The sequence below is a fragment of the Salvelinus alpinus genome, chromosome 3, assembly GCF_045679555.1.
Source record: "Salvelinus alpinus chromosome 3, SLU_Salpinus.1, whole genome shotgun sequence".
In the NCBI taxonomy this organism is placed as follows: domain Eukaryota; kingdom Metazoa; phylum Chordata; class Actinopteri; order Salmoniformes; family Salmonidae; genus Salvelinus; species Salvelinus alpinus.
In genome coordinates, this window is record NC_092088.1 from 76,134,949 (window position 1) to 76,155,385 (window position 20,437).

The 20,437-nt window shown below is 42.2% G+C and overlaps 1 protein-coding gene across 2 annotated transcripts; it reads left to right on the forward strand.

Moving 5' to 3' along the window:
- The first annotated feature begins 72 nt into the window (after positions 1–72).
- LOC139571347 (TOM1-like protein 2) lies at positions 73–20,214 on the forward strand. 2 transcript variants are annotated; one of them, XM_071394143.1, is made up of 14 exons: positions 73–468; positions 1,175–1,259; positions 1,957–2,185; positions 6,482–6,616; positions 6,769–6,960; positions 7,099–7,215; positions 7,452–7,585; positions 7,729–7,777; positions 9,004–9,166; positions 9,365–9,488; positions 9,688–9,769; positions 15,276–15,335; positions 15,880–15,916; positions 15,993–20,214. In XM_071394143.1, the coding sequence occupies exons 1-14, from the start codon at positions 417–419 to the stop codon at positions 16,133–16,135; spliced, it is 1,602 nt and encodes a 533-aa protein (XP_071250244.1). In that variant the 5' UTR covers positions 73–416; the 3' UTR covers positions 16,136–20,214. The 2 variants fall into 2 exon arrangements, with proteins under 2 accessions (XP_071250244.1, XP_071250245.1); XM_071394144.1 differs by lacking the exon at positions 15,276–15,335.
- Positions 20,215–20,437: the final 223 nt, after the last annotated feature.

The following is a 20,437-nucleotide window of genomic DNA, read 5'->3' on the forward strand; positions in this document are numbered from 1 at the left end:
CCTAACAACTTTGCATCAAACCCTAAATGCATTAGAATAAAAATGACATGGAAACACTTTTTGTATTTTTTTGTTAGAAAACATTTTGAAATCCTATTGTAAATTCATTGAATTATTGTCTTGTTGATGTGAGAATGTAAACATATGTAATGTAAACATACTTTCTCAAGGGTTTACATTGGATTGTGTCCACTGCACAGATTGTAAAATCCTATTCAGTTGGAAAAAAACTAAAACAAAAATGAGTAGGTTTTATTGTTGGTTGTCATTTATTTACAATAATAATGTAAAGATGACGTTAATGTTGCTCAATCAGATTGACATGCTAGATGCAGCTGATTGCTCGAAGGGCGGGGCTTACTTGTGCCTTTCCCATGAACTGGTGACTTCGTACAAATTGTTTGTTGTCGATCAAGATGGAGTTCCTTTTGGGAAATCCATACAGCACTCCTGTGGGACATTGCATTGGTAAGTATTTTTTTAAATAAACTGTGATTGAAAGGAAACGTCAGATAATCGTGGTTCACGTTCTTGAATCGCACTGACATTTGATTCTTGCTATCGTCTTTAAGCTCTTTGGCTATCGACCCACTTATTAGCCGCGACGCTATATGCCTGGCTGACTTGCTATTATTTTGGTTATTTGCAGGCTGTTTGGAAATAAAGATGTTAACTAGCTATGTGTATATACTCATAAACAATAGTTGGTGGTAATCTTGCTAGTTCGTGGTGGGGATCTGGAACAGTATGTTGTATCGCTAGCCTGCTATAACTAACGTCAACTATCTTGTATTCATTCCCACTACTAAACTAGCTAGTTACCAACCAAGCTAGCTAGGTTACAGTCTGTACTGTATCTGGTTGCGCTAACTGGCTTACTAGCGAATGATTGTAGCTGGCTAGCTAGCTATTCGATTGAACCATGTCTGTCGTTTGCCATACATTTGACAACTGATACAACTGGATTACTGACCTGGGCGCAGCTGTCCTAAACCGCAATAACCAGTCCTCCCCAGTACGAGTGTGGGCAACTAGCTAGTTAGCACTACCTGTCTGTTCCACAGAATAGAGTTGACAGTGGTTGTGAGCCAATTAGCTAGCTGACAAGTTAGTATGTGATCATTACAATTCTACTGCTCTGACAAGAGGAAATGTAATGTTCTGTCTTCTTTAGAGAGAGCCACTGATGGCTCCCTTCAGAGTGAGGACTGGACCCTCAATATGGAAATATGTGACATCATAAATGAAACTGAGGATGGGTAAGTAGAAAATAGCTTTCTAACTAGGCCAATGAATAATATGAAGTCAAAACACATTTTACACCTCTTCTGGAGCTGTGTGAAGTTGGACTCAATTTGTCCCTAGTGACTTACATGTGAATATGACCATGCTTTCTTGGTGAAGATCTCTGTCTTTGTTTGCCGCTTATCAAATACTTGTCTTATCAGAAGCAGTAATGGACTTGAGGATGGATTTGCTCCAAGTGCTCTTCTACTATCTAAGGCTTGGATGGCAATCTGGTCCATTAACCTTGTTTGTGAAAATGTTGAAAGCCATTGCCTGTTTCTGTTTGATAAATGGGAAGTTAGGGTATGTTGATTTGCCCCTACTCCCAGTTTATCTCAAAGTATGACATCAGTTTGATAAAGCCCTATATCAATAATTCAAGGGAAGGCCACACCTACCTATCACAGTACCATTGATTTGTTATCTGCATTATAGTGTAACCTAAACCAGAGCACTCTATTAGACCATGTAAGTAAAACATTGAGTGTTAAAGGGTTTAAGTAAAGTGTTACTAACATTATTTCAGTCAACATGGAGAAATTATGTTTGGTGGTGCTGTTACTACATTGTTACTACACAGTAGACTATATGTTTTGTGTATCATGCACATCATGTTTCTGTCTCCTCCCTCTCTGACCCTGTGCTCTGCTCTGTGTGTTGTTGCTGCAGGCCCAAGGATGCTATCAGGGCCATGAAGAAGAGGCTGAACGGAAACAAGAACTACAGGGAGGTGATGCTGGCACTGACCGTCCTGGAGACATGTGTGAAGAACTGTGGGCATCGTTTTCATGCCCTCATCACCAGCAGGGACTTCATAGACGGTGTGCTTGTGAAAATCATCTCTCCCAAAAACAACCCTCCCACTATTGTGCAAGACAAAGTGCTCACCCTGATCCAGGTAAAGGATCACACACACTTGTGTGAATGTGTATGCATGACATGTTTTCCTTTATATTTGACGACTTGAGTGATGGCATTAATAGAACCAGCTTTCATTGAGTATTCTGACAGAATTGTCTGAGGAGATGATGATAGTTTGTCCTTGGGAAAATGGGAGTCATTTGAGGAAGTATACTGTATGTCAAGTGCTTTGAGAATGTACTGTACAGTATAGGCTACATACTGAGGCAGTGGAGGAGGGTGTTTGGTTACATGTAGCTGCAGTGTTAACCAGGCAGGGTCTTGCTGGTGTGCTACCTGCAGCCAGGCCACTGGTTCTCTGTTTACTGTGGGGATCTCGGGTAACCCTGGCCGATTACCTCAGGTGGCTTCTTGTTTCCCGCTGACATGGTGGCTGTTGATGTCTGCTAGAGCACACAGACCTGACAGCAATATCATCTTGTACAAGTACTGTAACACATAACAGAGACCTGACAGCAATGAACTGAATGGTTTCTCACCAGACCTCGTGCAAGTGTTATATTACAAACACAGCACAGTTTTCTCACAAAGATGTATGTGTAATGATCAATCAATCAATTTTATTTTATATAGCCCTTCGTACATCAGCTAATATCTCGAAGTGCTGTACAGACACCCAGCCTAAAACCCCAAACAGCTAGTAATGCAGGTGTAGAAGCACGGTGGCTAGGAAAAACTCCCTAGAAAGGCCAAAACCTAGGAAGAAACCTAGAGAGGAACCAGGCTATGAGGGGTGGCCAGTCCTCTTCTGGCTGTGCCGGGTGGAGATTATAACAGAACTATGCCAAGATGTTCAAAAATGTTCATAAGTGACAAGCATGGTCAAATAATAATCATGAATAATTTTCAGTTGGCTTTTCATAGCCGATCATCAAGAGTTGAAAAACAACAGGTCTGGGACAGGTGGCGGTTCCATAACCGCAGGCAGAACAGCTGAAACTGGAATAGCAGCAAGGCCAGGCGGACTGGGGACAGCAAGGAGTCACCACGGGCGGCAGTCCCGACGCATGGTCCTAGGGCCCAGGTCCTCCGAGAGAAAGAAAGAGAGAAGGAGAAAATTAGAGAGAGCCAAGATTTTCAAAATTTCCATAAATGACAAGCATGGTCAAATAATAATCAGGAATAAATCTCAGTTGGCTTTTCATAGCCGATCATTAAGAGTTGAAAACAGCAGGTCTGGGACAGGTAGGGGTTCCATAACCGCAGGCAGAACAGTTGAAACTGGAATAGCAGCAAGGCCAGGCGGACTGGGGACAGCAAGGAGTCACCACGGCCGGTAGTCCCGACGTATGGTCCTAGGGCTCAGGTCCTCCGAGAGAAAGAAAGAGAGAAGGAGAAAATTAGAGAGAGCCAAGATTTTCAAAATGTTCATAAATGACAAGCATGGTCAAATAATAATCAGGAATAAATCTCAGTTGGCTTTTCATAGCCGATCATTAAGAGTTGAAAACAGCAGGTCTGGGACAGGTAGGGGTTCCGTAACCGCAGGCAGAACAGTTGAAACTGGAATAGCAGCAAGGCCAGGCGGACTGGGGACAGCAAGGTGTCATCATGCCCGGTAGTCCTGACGTATGGTCCTAGGGCTCAGGTTCTCAGAGAGAAAGAGAGAACGAGAGAATTAGAGAGAGCATACTTAAATTCACACAGGACACTGGATAAGACAGGAGAAGTACTCCAGGTAACCAACTGACCCTAGCCCCCCGACACAAACTACTGCAGCATAAATACTGGAGGCTGAGACAGGAGCGGTCAGGAGACACTGTGGCCCCATCCGAAGAAACCCCCGGACAGGGCCAAATAGGAAGGATATAACCCCACCCACTTTGCCAAAGCACAGCTCCCGCACCACTAGAGGGAAATCCTCAACCACCAACTTACAATCCTGAGACAAGGCCGAGTATAGCCCACAAAGGTCTCCACCACAGCACAAACCAAGGGGGGGCGCCAACCCAGACAGGAAGATCACGTCAGTAACTCAACCCACTCAAGTGACGCACCCCTCCTAGGGACGGCATGAAAGAGCACCAGCAAGCCAGTGACTCAGCCCCTGTAACAGGGTTAGAGGCAGAGAATCCCAGTGGAGAGAGGGGAACCGGCCTGGCAGAGACAGCAAGGGCGGTTCGTTGCTCCAGAGCCTTTCCGTTCACCTTCACACTCCTGGGCCAGACTACACTCAATCATATGACCTACTGAAGAGATAAGTCTTCAGTAAAGACTTAAAGGTTGAGACCGAGTCTGCGTCTCTCACATGGGTAGGCAGACTGTTCCATAAAAATGGAGATCTATAGGAGAAAGCCCTGCCTCCCGCTGTTTGCTTAGAAATTCTAGGGACAATTAGGAGGCCTGCGTCTTGTGACCGTAGCGTACGTATTGGTATGTACGGCAGGACCAACTCGGAAAGATAGGTAGGAGCAAGCCCATGTAACGCTTTATAGGTTAACAGTAAAACCTTGAAATCAGCCCTTGCCTTAACAGGAAGCCAGTGTAGGGAAGCTAGCACTGGAGTAATATGATCAAATTTCTTGGTTCTAGTCAGGATTCTAGCAGCCGTATTTAGCACTAACTGAAGTTTATTTAGTGCTTTATCCGGGTAGCCGGAAAGTAGAGCATTGCAGTAGTCTAACCTAGAAGTAACAAATGCATGGATTAATTTTTCTGCATCATTTTTGGACAGAAAATTTCTGATTTTTGCAATGTTACGTAGATGGAAAAAAGCTGTCCTTGAAACAGTCTTGATATGTTCGTCAAAAGAGAGATCAGGGTCAAGAGTAACGCCGAGGTCCTTCACAGTTTTATTTGAGACGACTTTACAACCATCAAGATGAATTGTCAGATTTAACAGAAGATCTCTTTGTTTCTTGGGACCTAGAACAAGCATCTCTGTTTTGTCCGAGTTTAAAAGTAGAAAGTTTTCAGCCATCCACTTCCTTATGTCTGAAACACAGGCTTCTAGCGAGGGCAATTTTGGGGCTTCACCATGTTTCATTGAAATGTACAGCTGTGTGTCATCCGCATAGCAGTGAAAGTTAACATTATGTTTTCGAATAACATCCCCAAGAGGTAAAATATATAGTGAAAACAATAGTGGTCCTAAAACGGAACCTTGAGGAACACCGAAATGTACAGTTGATTTGTCAGAGGACAGACCATTCACAGAGACAAACTGATATCTTTCCGACAGGTAAGATCTAAACCAGGCCAGAACTTGTCCGTGTAGACCAATTTGGGTTTCCAGTCTCTCCAAAAGAATGTGGTGATCGATGGTGTCAAAGGCAGCACTAAGGTCTAGTAGCACGAGGACAGATGCAGAGCCTCGGTCTGACGCCATTAAAAGGTCATTTACCACCTTCACAAGTGCAGTCTCAGTGCTATGATGGGGTCTAAAACCAGACTGAAGCATTTCGTATACATTATTTGTCTTCAGAAAGGCAGTGAGTTGCTGCGCAACAGCTTTTTCTAAAATCTTTGAGAGGAATGGAAGATTCGATATAGGCCGATAGTTTTTTATATTTTCCGGGTCAAGGTTTGGCTTTTTCAAGAGAGGCTTTATCACTGCCACTTTTAGTGAGTTTGGTACACATCCGGTGGATAGAGAGCTGTTTATTATGTTCAACATAGGAGGGCCAAGCACAGGAAGCAGCTCCTTCAGCAGTTTAGTAGGAATAGGATCCAGTATGCAGCTTGAAGGTTTAGAGGCCATGATTATTTTCATCATTGTGTCAAGAGATATAGTACTAAAACACTTAAGTGTCTCTCCCGATCCCAGGCCCTCGCAGAGCTGTGCAGATCCAGGACAGCTAAGCCCTGGAGGAATACGCAGATTCAAAGAGGAGTCCGTAATTTGCTTTCTAATGGTCATGATCTTTTCCTCAAAGAAGTTCATGAATTTATTACTGCTGAAGTGAAAGCCATCCTCTCTTGGGGAATGCTGCTTTTTAGTTAGTTTCGCAACAGTATCAAAAAGAAATTTTGGATTGTTCTTATTTTCCTCGATTAAGTTGGAAAAGTAGGATGATCGAGCAGCAGTGAGGGCTCTTCGGTACTGCACGGTACTGTCTTTCCAAGCTAGTCGGAAGACTGGTACACCAAAGATGCTCACATGCTTCCTTGCTCGGCAAGCAATAGCTTTTGTGGTAGCCTAAATGTAATTTTTGACACCTCTGACCTTAATACTTTGACCACTTAATAAATACAGCACTGAGAAACATGAGAAGATTATACAGTGTATATAACATTTGTCTTTCTCATCCTCCTTCTCCCTCCTGTCTCCCAGGCGTGGGCTGATGCGTTCAGGAGTAGTCCAGACCTGACGGGTGTGGTCCAGATCTATGAGGAGCTGAAGAGGAAGGGTATAGATTTCCCAATGTCGGACCTGGATGCCCTGTCTCCCATCCACACTCCTCAGCAGGTACAACTGCCACTGTCACATCCATTTGCATGCATTTCCTTACTCTAAATTGAGTATGAAAATACATCTGCTGTTCTGCCACTTTTCAACAAGTTTATTTGAGTTTTTTGGGGTTTGAGTCTCTTTTTTTTTTTTTTTTCTCTCATTTAAAGCTGTTGACTGGCCCAGAGGAGAACCAAGCCACCGCCCCTCCCCTGGCCCAGCCTATCCCCCAACCCCAACAGCAGCCTCCTCCCCATGCTGTCTCCGCCCCATCGTTTGCATCGTCTGTTCCTCCCACCTACTCCGCCCCGCAGGTCCCCAACCTTGGCGCCTCTGGGTCTATCAACCCTTCACCTGAACAGGTAGGCGAATGAGTGAATTGCCATTACAGTTGCACAATCTGTTCCCTTCTCAGATTTGTAAGAAGGCTTTAACATCTTCTGGATAGCTTGCATTCTAAGGTGCAAGGAGATGGAGTTGACATGGTATTCCCTGTTCAGATCTGCCGGCTGCGAAGGGAGCTGGACATTGTGCGTGGCAACACAAAGGTGATGTCAGAGATGCTGACAGAGATGGTTCCTGGACAGGAGGACCCCTCGGACCACAAGCTCCTGCAGGTCAGCCTCCTTGCCCCTCTTTCTCTCTGGTATTCTTATAGCGTGTAAATAGGGCTGGGTTTCTTGGCCATGTGACATGACAAGAGAACTCCTAGACTTTATTTTACGGAGGCCACTGGTAGGGTCTGCTTCATTGTTTCTGGTGTACTGGTGGAGGTATCTGTGATATCAACAAGTGATTTCAGCCTGGGCAGCACTATATCTTTTGACGGCTAACCCTCCTGTGCTTTTTGTAGGAGCTGAACCGGACATGCCGGGCCATGCAGCAGAGGATAGTGGAGCTCATCTCCTGTGTGTCTGACGAGGAGGTCACAGAGGAACTACTGCATGTCAACGACGACCTCAACAACATCTTCCTACGCTACGACAGGTAGGCTAGCTTACACACACCCACCCACCACTATGAGAGATGGCTAACATTTCTGTCTCAACACCTTTTTCCTCTGAGGCATGCATGACTTTATAGTCATTATGAGCAGGTATGGACTACTTGTTATTTGGCTTCTCTCTCAGGTACGAGAGGTATCGGTCAGGCAGAGCATCTCAGGGTATCAATAATGGGGTGAGTTAGTAGTGACAGCCATAGGACGTAACCCCCCCACACACACACACAATGACATCCCTTGCTTATTTGTACATGGTTGTCGCATATTTCTGTGGTAAAGTTTCTGTACTTTGTCTTCCATAGCTTGCCTGTTTCTCACGTTTCCTCATTCTGTAACGTTGTCGAGTCTGTCTAAAATACAACTGTTCTGTCTAGAGATGTAGGCATGTTACATGTTAGATCGTCTGTCGATGTCCGCACCGTACCATTAATATCATGTCCACACTGACCGTGGCGTGTTGCCCAGGCATGTTAATGATTTTTCATGGTCTTTTTCCTTTCTGTTTGTCTCTATGTCTAGCTGAGGCAGGCAAGTATGAAAGTCGCCCCAATAAGTAGTATGTCACGTATTTGGACCCAAGGTGGCCACTCATGGCTGAACTATATGGACCCTGTACATCCCATTTGTTCCATGTGGCATGTTTTAACCACCCACTCCCCTCAGTAACTGAGACAGTCTAAAGCTGGGAGTAGTTGCCACTAGACACTGATCTAAGGCCAGGTGGGTTTCCTCCCTGTATGGTTAAAGTTGGGATTCAGGGTAAACTGATCCTAGATCTGTGCCTAAGGGGTAACATCTACCCGTGTCTAAAGATGCACCAACCCCTTCCCCACCACCACCCATCATTCTCAAGAGGAAAAATGATTCTCTTTCGCAGCCAAAAGAAAAAACACCCACCCAGTGCAAAGGTCATTGCCATGGTTACTGTGGTCACTGCTCATAAATGAATGACAATATCACAGACACACCAAACAGCTCATTCTTCGCCACAAACAAATCATATTATTGCAATTCTCTGACTAACCCATTCTGGCTGAGTACCTACCCCTCCCTTCAGAAAAACTCCCACAAACAACAACTGTTCCTCATTCATGGGCAGATTCCTGTTTTTCTCCAGCTAACCTATGATATTCCCTGACCTCTCACGTGCTTTATTTGCCTGTACCTTTCTGTTCAAGGTAATCAGGTTGATTTTAGTCAAATTGATGAACAAACTGAAGCCAAATGTCAGAGCCCTTTATGTAATCCCTCTCCCCTTACTTCAGGACTAGTTTGTCACTTTGCTGTAGTGATAGTAATGGAATTAGCATTCTGTTTTGGAATGGCTCCTAAAAGAGTGGTCTTACATTGTCTTCAATGGGTCTCTTTCTCTCTTTCCCCTTCTGTCATCCCTGGATCCCAGGTCCTCAGTGAGGCTACAGAGGACAACCTTATAGACCTGGGCCCTGGTTCTCCTGCTGTCGTCAGCAACATGGTCACTTCCACCGCCACGCCTCAGTACTTCACCGCCCCCACCGCACGTCCTTCCTCACCTGCCTCCCTCGCCTCTCGGCTGGCCGGCCTCGGTATGTCCTCCAGACTGTTACTAAATAGACTTCGGTGTACAGTAAAAAGACATTCTACTTTAACAGTGCTGAAGCATTTTGTTCTCTTTGAACTGTTTGCCAGGTAATTTAGCAATGTGACAAGTTCTTAAAAACATAAATATTTATATTTTAATTTTGTTGGAACAATTTGGCGGCTGTCTTTTTGTTGTTCCTCAGACGTGGATGCCAGTGTGACCAGCACTCTGAGCTCTCTGCCCAGCTGTAAGCCTCAGGACGACTTTGACATGTTCGCTCAGACCAGGACCGGAGCTCTGCCACTGACCACCGAGACACTCGTCACGTAAGAACACATCATACATGTTCTCCTGTTCAGAGACAACCCCTACCTCCTAGGCTTGTAATGAATAGAGCATACACAATAGCTTTTAGAGAATAGAGCATAGCTTTTCTACATGACTGACAGTGTCTGTTCTGCACCATACATTTTAAATCTGAATGTTTTATAACTGTCCTTCTGGTCATTACCTCTATCCTGGCAGAGCTCCTCTAGAGGACCTTAATGCTGTAGGTGGGATTGAGCTGCCTCTTACTCTGGAAGTCAGGCAGCAGCCTGCAGGAGGGGTGAGTATTGTGGCTGGTCAACCTTTAGAAGTGCGCTAACATCACTAATGATCACTAACTTTTCCATGCGGTCTGCTGTTACTGTCGGGTAGGGCTGTCCCCAACAAAAAATAATCTTGGTCGACCGAGATTCTTCTGTTCTTTAAAACGTGTATTTTTCCATATATACACACCCTATGTGTTTGAATAAAATGAACTATATGCATGGCGCTTGTCTGATTCTTTAAGCGCACTAATTGATGAAATAATTAAGACACACTAATGACTAAAGAGGCAGCCAGAGATAAAGATAACCAGAAGAAAATAAACCAGAAGAAAATAAACCTAAGTGAACAATGTTACTTTAAGTTTTCAACCATACAGTAAGTAGAGCAGCAGTAGTAACAACCAGATGAAGTGAGGAAAATACTAGGAAATTAATTATACAGAGTACAGTTTTAATTGAACATATTCACATTTTAAAAAGCTGGTTTTTATGCTTGATCTGGCAATGCGATCCAGAGACTCAGTACGGAGGGTGTGATGCATTTGCAGAGCCGCCTGAGGTCTGTGGAAGCCAAATCAAGCACCTCCAAAATGTTGTAACATTGCAGAGGGCTCTGTAAGGCTCCGCATTGATGTGAATGGTAGGTGGGAGCTGTACGTCCTGTATAAACACAAACTCCTTCCTTGACAACTTTCTTTACAACAACTCTGCGAATTGCAAGAAGTATGAATGCCCAGACTTCTGCAAAGGCAGCATCGCATTAAATGCTGTACGGCCAATGCAGATGCCGGATTGACCATGCTGCTAGCTTAACTGTCAGTGGTATTCAGTACAGTATGAATGGCCATGGCCCTAAGACTGATTGGACTGTACCAGAAGAAGTGCCCCTCTGCAAGGCCCCCTTTAACCTTGTACATTTTCCCATTTGTAAGTTAATATTTGTCTGTATCCTTTTCTCGAAATTAACATTTAAAACCTGTTTTTCCCCCCAAAAATGTGCCTCCCCAAATGTCGGAGTCGCTCCTACGCCCCTGGCTTCAAGACTGGTGATTATACACAACAAACTAATACTTTCTATTTGACCGAATCAACCAGGTAACAACTTGTGGGAGTCAACCATCTGAATTAGACCTACAGCAGCCAGGTTAAAACAGTCAAAGCTAAGCTTATCACTGACTCCTCCAAACGCGAATAGCCTATGTCTCTCAGATATAAGATATGGAAAAATCTTATAAGCTATGTAATAAAGAGCAGATAAAATAAGACATTTGTTAAGAACATAACAAATTGAACAATAAACAATAAAATTGTTCTTAATTAAAATAATGAACCGCAAGAGTTACAGCCGATAGGCCTAGTATTCAATCAACATACAGTGCCTTAAAAAATGATTCATACCCCTTGACTTATTCCAGATTTTTGTTATGTTACAGCCTGTATTCAAAATTGATTAAATTCAGCCGTCTACACATGATGACAAAGTGAAAACATGTTTTGGGAAATTTTAGCAAATTTTTTGAGAATGAAATGCAGAAATATCTAATTTTAAATAAGTACTCACACCTCTGAGTCGAAACATGTTAATCACCGTTGGCAGTGATTCTGGTTAAGTCTCAGAGCTTTGTGGACCATGATTGATTCAAAATTCTTCAAGCTATGCCAAATTGGTTGTTGATCATTGCTAGACAACCATTTTCAAGTCTTGCCATAGATTTTCAAGCAGATTTAAGTCAACATTTTAACTCTGGAACATTCAGCGTCTTCTTGGTAAGCAAATTGAAAGTAAATTTGGCCTTGTTTTAGGTTATTATCCTGCTGAAAGGGGAATTCATCTCCCAGTATCTGGTGGAAAGCAGACTGAACCAGGTTTCCTCTAGGGTTTTGCCTGTGCTTAGATCCATTTTATTTATTTTTTATCCCGAAAAATTCCCCAGTCCTTAACAATTATAAGCATACCCATAACATGATGCAGCCACCACTATGCTTGAGGATATGGAGAGTGCTACTCAGTAATGTATTGGATTTGCCTCAAACATAACACATAACACCAAACATAACACTTCTGGACAAAAGTGTATTGCTTTGCCACACTTTTTGCAGTATTACTTTATTTTTTTATTTATTGTGTACAGGCTTCCTTTACACTCTGTCAATTAGGTTAGTATTGTGGAGTAGCTACAATGTTGTTGATCCATTCTCAGTTTTCTCCTATCACAGCCATTAAACTCTTACTGTTATAAAGTCACCATTGGCTTCCTGGTGAAATCCCTCTGCAACTGAGTAATACTGATATTCAATGTCTGCTTTAAACATTTTAACCCATCTAGCTTATTTGCAAGACATTGGAAAACCTCCCTGGTCTTTGGTTGAATCTGTGTTTGAAATTCACTGCTCAAATGAGGAACCTCACAATTATCTGTATGTGTGGGGTACAGAGATGAGTTTGTCATAAAAATGATGTTAAACTCTTATTGGACACAGTGAGTCCATGTGACTTGTTAAGCCAATTTTTTCCCTGAATTTTTTTTAGGCTTGCCAATAAAAAGGGGTTGACTACTTATTGATTCAAGACATTTCAGCTTTTCATTTTTAATTAATTTGTTAAAATTTTGAATAACTTAATTCCATTTGTCATTATGGGGTATTTTGTGTATGAAGAACAAGTTGTCACAACAGTAGGCAATTTAAGTCACCTTCAACAGCAGCTTATGATCTCTAATGCTGAACATAAAATGGCTTATATAGGCCTAGGCTACTTACAAAAAAATAATAAGCATAGACTATTGCACAATTCCAAACGTTTATCCACCTGCATAATAGCTTAGTCTTCTCTCTTGTCAGCTGTATCGGACTGGCTTACTTTACTTCCTCACATAGACCTGGGCTGCCACTTATTAACCTACTTCCCCAATCTTTTCAAGTTATGAGACAGGAACACCAGCTTGTCAACATTTTCGGACAGAAGGCAGCTCCTGGTTTTATTGAATATAAGCCCTGCCTTGGAAAAGATCAGCTCTGATGGAGTAGAGGTCGCCGGGATGGAGAAGAGGTATTTCGCTGCTCTGGCCAGCTTCGGATACCTGTCCTAATTTTTTTCTCCACCAAGCTAGCGGTCCACCGTTGACTTTCGTTATATCTTGGAGATATTCCTTCTTTTCTGCTTTGCTATCCCGTTGATCCTCTTTCTCTTCCTCATGAGCATATCCATCTCTCGCTCCTTGTCCGTTTTCTTTTGTGCAGGTTCCTCTTCTTCCTCCGTGGATGTAGAGTTGTCTCGTTCTCTCTCATGGGGCCCTGGCCCCTCTAGCTGTGACGCGCTCAAACTGTCGGCCAGCTGGGACAGGTTGACATAGGCTTCATCCCGTTTTGCATCGTCAAGGAAGGAAAGCAGCTTGAAGCGGGGATCTATGACTGCTGCTTGGATGTAAAGACTACTGTCAAATATTTGGTCGTTGAGCTGCCATCTTCTATCAATTTCCTGCACCAGCTTTGTTTTGAGACTCTTAGTGGTAGGGCTGTCGTCCTCCGCCATGGCCAAGTGGCGGCGTTTGAGATGCGCCAGCATGGGTAAGGTTGCAGATAAAGATGTGTTGTCCTCCTCAGACAGCAGCTCCGTCAGGGTGACCATAGGCTTCAGCACATTCCAAATGTATTCTGCCATGTTCCATTGCGCTGTGGTGAGATCAAGGCTGTTCCCTTTTCCCTGTGTAGTTTGGATCGGAGAGCATGGGCCATCTATGTTCTAGCAGACACTCTAGCATTGTCTGAGAAGAGTTCCACAGCGTGGAAACGTTTCTCTGCAAGTTTCTCTGCAATGTTGGCTGTGGTGGGATTCTCCTCCATTTGTTTTGTCTCCAGCACAAGACACTGCAGTCTCCAGGCCTTGGTAATGAAATGGGCAGTGATGGTCATGTAAGACTCCATTCTCAGGGAGGTCCACATGTCGGTTGTAAAACTTACTGCCTGGCTGTTTTGGATATACTCCAAAACCTTCTCTTTTGTGTTATGATATTTGGCAGTCAGAGCATGCATAACAGTTTCTCTCTTGGGAACGGTGTAACCAGGCTCCAAGATTTTCATCATCTTCTTAAATCCCACGCCTTCTATCAGGTTAACGGGCCTCATGTCCAGGGAAATGAAGTCCACGATACCATCGGTTATCTCTCTTTTTCTTTTTTCTGAGATGTGGGGCTTTTGGTCCGAGGTGGTTAAACCTGAGCTAGCAGTGGAGGCGCTGTACTGGGGATGCGCCTATAAATACACAAATAAAGTACATTTTAAATTCTGTATGCTATTACTATGTTATTACATTGTAATATGCCTATTCAATTTGGTAATGTTCACTTTTCAATCATATAAAACCTGTCAATGTTTTAGCATGCAACTAGAAAAACAAAGGAGGTTAACTTACTGTTTTCAAGTGGTATGTCATATTTGTTGTCGAACTATGGTAAGCAAACCGCTGTTGGCAGAGTTCGCATTCCACTTTTTTGGTGTCATCCTTTACTACAATGAAATGTTGCCAAACTGCAGACTTTTTTGACATTTTGCCTTTAATTAGACCTAATAAGAGTTCAGAGTAGCTACCGTATGTAGCAGTAGGTAAGTCTTAGGCAACAGTTAGGCAGATTCGCGTGTGCTGTCTGCAAAAAAATCTGGCCGATACACAGATAAATGAAAGGGGATGTTTGGCATTATATGTTAATAGTAATTAACCACACAATTCGGAAAACATTTGTTGTAAAATGATAATAAAAAATTATTAGCGTTGCACCATTTTGTTCTTGCATAATATAACTAACTACAATTTCAGTAGCACATATGTCTTAGTGATGGACTTTACCATCCCCACGGCCTTCACAATGGATTAGGCCACTGAGACAGGCGAGAATCAGACGGGTGTCTCTGTCGACCAACAGCCTATCGACCATACAATCGACCAGTCGACTAAATGGGGTCAGCCCTGCGGGCAATACATTATTTTCCACCATTGGCGCGTGTGTGTTTAATGTTGGCCTCTGCTCTAACCATTGATCCCAAGCTTACACTCACTCAGAAGTAAGGATTTCATATAGAGATTTGTTTTTGATGGGATAGATCTTTTTAGCTGGCCTGTGGTAGTTGGTGCTTGTTGTTTTGAGCAGACAACCTCTCTCCCTAACAACAACTCTAACATTAAAGTCTAGTGCATGGCCATTCCATCCAACAGTGTTTTATACAGCCTGGAAGATGCTGCCTCTTCATATTGACTGTCACTGCATGACGCTGCAAAGCTTTCACATGGCTGTGTGTTAGTTGGAGTGTTTCATGGTGTTTGGTACTGCATGTCATCGATCAGTAGCAGAGGTCTATGTACCATTTATCGAATGGTTTGGTTGCGTTTTTATTAAATGTTAGGTTTAAGTATTGCTTTTCACGTTATTTCAGTTATTTTTTATATTTAAGTTGGTTTTGTTTGTCTTTTTTTTTTCTGTGGATATTTTTGTTGTGGTGCTGTTTGTCCATGACGTTGCCCTGTAGATTCCCGTTGGCCAATCCTCTGTCATGGATGACATAGAGGAGTGGCTGTGTACTGACGTGGTGAGACTATGATTTTATTCCGCCTGTTTTCTTTTCTCTTTTTCCTGTTGCATCCTTCCATTTTTGGACTCCTCTTGTTCTTCAGAAATCTAACTATCACATTCCACTTTCTTTGTCTTTCAACACATTTTCTCATCTTTGACCAATCACGTTTCTGATCCATTGTAGCTTTCTGTGTAGTCTTAAATAATGGTGTGTCCTGGCAGGGAACAAAGGACGATTTCTGTCCTCTTTGGTGCATGGTGGTTTTGTCTTAACATTTAATTTGATGTAAGAATATGTAGTAATACTGTGTGTGTGTTGAAGTTCTCTAACCTAAATGGCATTGCGGTGTTGGTGAAATAGGGGATCCGCCGTTGTGTGGGTGTAATCCTGTCTGGTTTTAAGCACAGAACTTGTCAATGCTGGGTCTGGTTGTGTTTCAATCAGCACTTTTGGGTAAATGAAAGGTCAAAATGTAAAAGTATATTATAGGAGTTTAAATTCAGAATTCAGGTTATCCTTAAAAGATAGTTCCACAATGATGCTTTTCCTTCCACGACAGCAAGGAGAGGAGGGCGAAGAGGGTGTGACCAGTGAAGGTAGGAAACAATTATTCACCTCTAGTAGCTAGCATGTATAATATGCTTCCTCTGATCCCTCTCGTCCTCCTTCTAGAGTTTGACAAGTTTCTGGAGGAGCGGGCAAAGGCAGCAGAGATGGTGCCCAGCCTCCCCTCACCCCCTAGTGGTGATCCCGGTGCAACTACCGGTGCACCCAAGAAGAAGGCTGAAAGACCAGAGGACGCCCTGTTCACTTAGTACAGTGGTTTTCAAACCTCTCCTCGGGGACCCCCAGACATTTCACAATGTTGTGGCCCTGAACTAGCCCACTGATTCACCTAGTCAAGGGCTTGATGATTTGTTGACAAGTTGAATCAGGTGTGCTAGCCATGGAATAGTTCAAACGCATGGAACGGCTGTGGGTCCCTGAGGAGAGGTTTGAAACCCCTCGCTTAGTAGACCTCTCTTAACCTTTTGACTTCTGACCAGCGCCTGGAGTCCCCAGACTGTTGTCTGTGACAAATCCACTTTCTCATCCTCCCACTCTGGAGCTGTCTACCATCAGCTAAACGTCTGCTACCCAGTAACACATATTCATGTTCTCAGGCAATTTACTACACTGCGAAGGGAACCCCCACGCATTGTAATTTTTTTTTTTTTTGTTGAAAGAAACCAGCTTCATTAGGAACAAGGTTGCAATGTATTCCCATAATCAACCGTCCCTATCTAACAGTTGATGGTTTGGGACTGTCTCCAGCTTCAGAAGGACTGTGGAGTATCAACAGCCATCTTTATAAACCAGCAGCTCACTCTGTCCCGGGGCTGGTCTTCCTCTGAAGGGTAATATGAGACGTTCCCTACCTACAGTACTACCCATATTCTGCTCTGTTCTGACAGCAAGAAGCCATCCCTATCCAGTCGTCCCCTACTCTACTGCATGTATTAACAGATCCATCCACCCTTCAATCCCTCCTCGGACTGAAAGGGAGTTAAATGAAGTCCAGGGACAGTTATTGTTAACCTTTTTTTATAGGTCAGATGAGGGCAGGTAGTATTGAAATATATCATGAGATGTATGAATGGGGAATATTCTGGATCATTGTATTGTTTTTACGATGTGTTTAATTCCAAGTCTATTATATTGTCCATTATAGCCCCTGACTGGATGTCTTACTTCATCCATTTAACTTTGTTTTTGAGTGTGTAGATTTCTAGAATATTAGTTTGGAGAGATTTATTTTCGGGTTATTCATTTTCATTTGATGTTTTTTAGAGTAAGACAACATTCATTAAATCATTAAATGCACTGCTATGGTTGTTTATTGAGGTGTTATACATTTTATTTTAATGAACAAATAAGTAGTATCTACCTGACAATGATTTTCTGTTCATCCATATATTGGGACAGGTACAATGCTGCTGGGAAGCCAAAGACCAGATGTTGTCGTGGAGCCCAAGCATGAATGCATCACATTCATAGTGAATAGAGTAGCTGATAATGCTGTAAGAGTCAGTCAGAAGTGATAATGTATTAGTCAGTCTTATGAGAACAATAACTTTAGGTTTTAAAGTCTGTAATGTGGTTTTCACTACAGATATGGAGGCAGGCTGAATATTGTATGTCTGGTGTTGAATAATAACTGAATTAATGGACTGAAGTTTTGTTTAGTGGATGTTAAAAAATATATATAGAAGAGATGGTTATGAACACTATGAAGGGGACATTTGGTCTCTGATTGGGGAGTCCAATGTTATATTTTCACCTGAACTCTACCATGTTCTTGTCTCTCGCTGGCTGTGCTGGCACATCACTCAGATGCTAGCGAGTTAGCTCAGTGGTCTCACCAGCTGATCAGAAACAGTGTGACTGTGCTGAAAAGAGGGATGGCCTGAGTGGGAGCCAGTCTCTCACCATTTAGCGAATGTGACATTGATGTTTTCAGAAACAACACTGCTATACTGGTATGAGCAAGAACATGGAGTACTGAAATCATCTTTATTCTCTTTCTTGATAGTACACGTGCTGTTTCATACAAACACTTGACAGTCCTTCATTACCGTATTCTGCTGTTATGTTATTATTAAAAGATCTAGTTGAGTGAGTTGGTACGTTTAACATATCTGTAATCAACGGAGAATGTTGAAATATTGACAAGTGTAGGAATAATTTATTTTGTATTTTCTTCTGTTCTATCAGTATTTGAAATAGTTTTATTTTACAAGGCAGAATGAAATCATGAACTGCTTTATGAGACTGATCGTCTCAAAAAACAAGGTTTTTCATGTGTGTTAAACATGTTTTGTTGATCGTTTATGGACTTTTCCTACACAATGATTTATGCTGATTCAATGTTAGAAATTGTATAAATGTATTCGGATTAATTTGCAACAACTTTAACGGTCACTATTTATGGCAAGTGTCCACTCGTTGGTTTGTAACTAAGAAAATAACCCTATTGAATGTGTTTGTTTTTCCATGGTTTGTTGAACAAGCAGTACAGTCATGTTACTGTATCTTCCCCTCTGTCTTTATATATATATATCTCATGGGACAGCCTAGCACATGATGAACCAACATCATAGGCGTCAGAAAAATGACCTCGCTTCTGAAAGACACTTTAAAAGAAGTGTTGACATTGCACATTATGAAAAGGTTTTCCGTCTCTTCTATGAATGGAAATATGGTGTGTGCATGTAGAAGGGTTGCCCTGCTATAAGACTGTACATCTCATGTATTGGAGGGGGAAGAAGTATTGCTATGTGTGCCATCCAGTATACATAGTTTAATATAGCTTGATATTGATCTAGCTTGCTCAGTGGAACTTTGATTCTATACTTTATCTTGTATAATAAGGTGGTCACTTTGAAGCCTGCCCTTAGAAAGAACAAATAATGTGTATATGGTAAAAAATAAAGGGTATTTTATAAGGGAGGCTGTATGTATGCCTACTGCTTCAGCTGTTTACTGTGTTACAGTGAGCTTCAAAAGTATTGGGACAGTGACACTTTTTGTTGTTTTGGCTCTGTACTCTCCACTTTAATTTGAAGTTGTTTTCATATTGGGTTAACCGTTTAGAAATTACAGCACTTTTTGTACATAGTCCTCCCATTTTAGGGGACCAAAAGTATTGGGACAAATTCACTTGTGTATTATTTTTTTACCCTTTATTTAACTAGGCGAGTCAGTTAAGAAGACATTCTTATTTTCAATAACGGCCTAGGAGCCGTGGGTTTAACTGTCTTCTTCAGGGGCAGAACGACAGATTTTTACCTTGTCAGCTCGGGGATTCGATCTTGCAACCTTTCGGTTACTAGTCCAACGCTCTAACCACAGCTACCTGCTGCCCAAATTGAAGTATAGTGAGCAAAAATATAAATGCAACAATTTCAACGATTTTACTGAGTTATAGTTCATGTAAGGAAATCTGACAATTTAAATACAGTCATTAGGCCCTAATCTATGGCTTTCATATGACTGGGCAGCCATGGGTGGGCATAGGCCCACCCACTGGGGAGCCAGGACCAGCCAATCAGAATTTAGATTTTTTCCCCCACAAAAGGGCTTTATTACAGAAAAACTCCTTAGTTTCATCAGCTGCCCGGGTGGCTGGTCTCAGATGATCTCGCAAGTGAAGAAGCCAGATGTGGATATCATACCGCCCAAAAAATGCTAACCTCCCCTGTTATTATAATGGTGAGAGGTTAGCTTGTCTTGGGGGTATGATATTTGTGCCTCTAACTTTCTCACTCATCTTTATTCACAGTTCATTCAGGAACATCCATAATCATGGTAGCATCCACATGAATGTAGACGTGTTTAGAAACATATTCTATTCTTATTTACAATAAAAGTGACTCCAAAATGACAACATTAATTACCATTAATTTCTATTGGGCACAAAATAATCTGAAACACAACCAAAACAAACAGCAAATGCATCCCCCAAAAATGTGTGGAGTCAAAAGCTTGATGTAGTCATTGCATGCTATGGATATTGGACTAAATACTTAACTTTTTAGTACTTTAATACACAAGTGAATTTGTCCCAATACTTTTGGTCACCTAAAATGGGAGAACTATGTACAACAAGTGTTTAATTGTTAAACAGTTCACCCGATATGGATGGACATATCCTTAAATTAAAAAGCTGTCAGTCTGCACTTTAACCTCATAGTCATTGTATCATTTCAAATCCAAAGTGCTGGAGTAGAGCCAGAACTCAAATGTGTCACTATCCCAATACTTTTGGAGCTCACTTGTTTGACTCTATTGTGTGACTCATGCATGTGTTGAACACCAATAAAACGCTATAGCAGTGTAATCTGCACCAACTTTATCCCTTTGTTTTTTTTTCTTACTGTATATAGTTTAATGCTGTGTATATAGTTATGTTGAGTCTAGACTGTATCAACTTGTCTGATACATTTGTGTGCAGTTTTGGCTGTGCATGATTACATATGCTTCCAAATAAATAACACAAAGTACATTACTGTATATTACTGTACTGTGGAACAGAAGTAAACCTTTTCATGGCTTCTGCCTCACATACAATACTCTAG

Excerpts from the sequence above, each read along its gene's own strand:
- LOC139571347 (XM_071394143.1), top strand. The coding sequence starts at position 417 with ATGGAGTTCCTTTTGGGAAATCCATACAGCACTCCTGTGGGACATTGC. Across the intron at positions 9,489-9,687 it reads ACCACCGAGACACTCGTCAC|AGCTCCTCTAGAGGACCTTA; the intron begins GTAAGAACACAT and ends CTATCCTGGCAG. Across the intron at positions 9,770-15,275 it reads GGCAGCAGCCTGCAGGAGGG|ATTCCCGTTGGCCAATCCTC; the intron begins GTGAGTATTGTG and ends GTTGCCCTGTAG.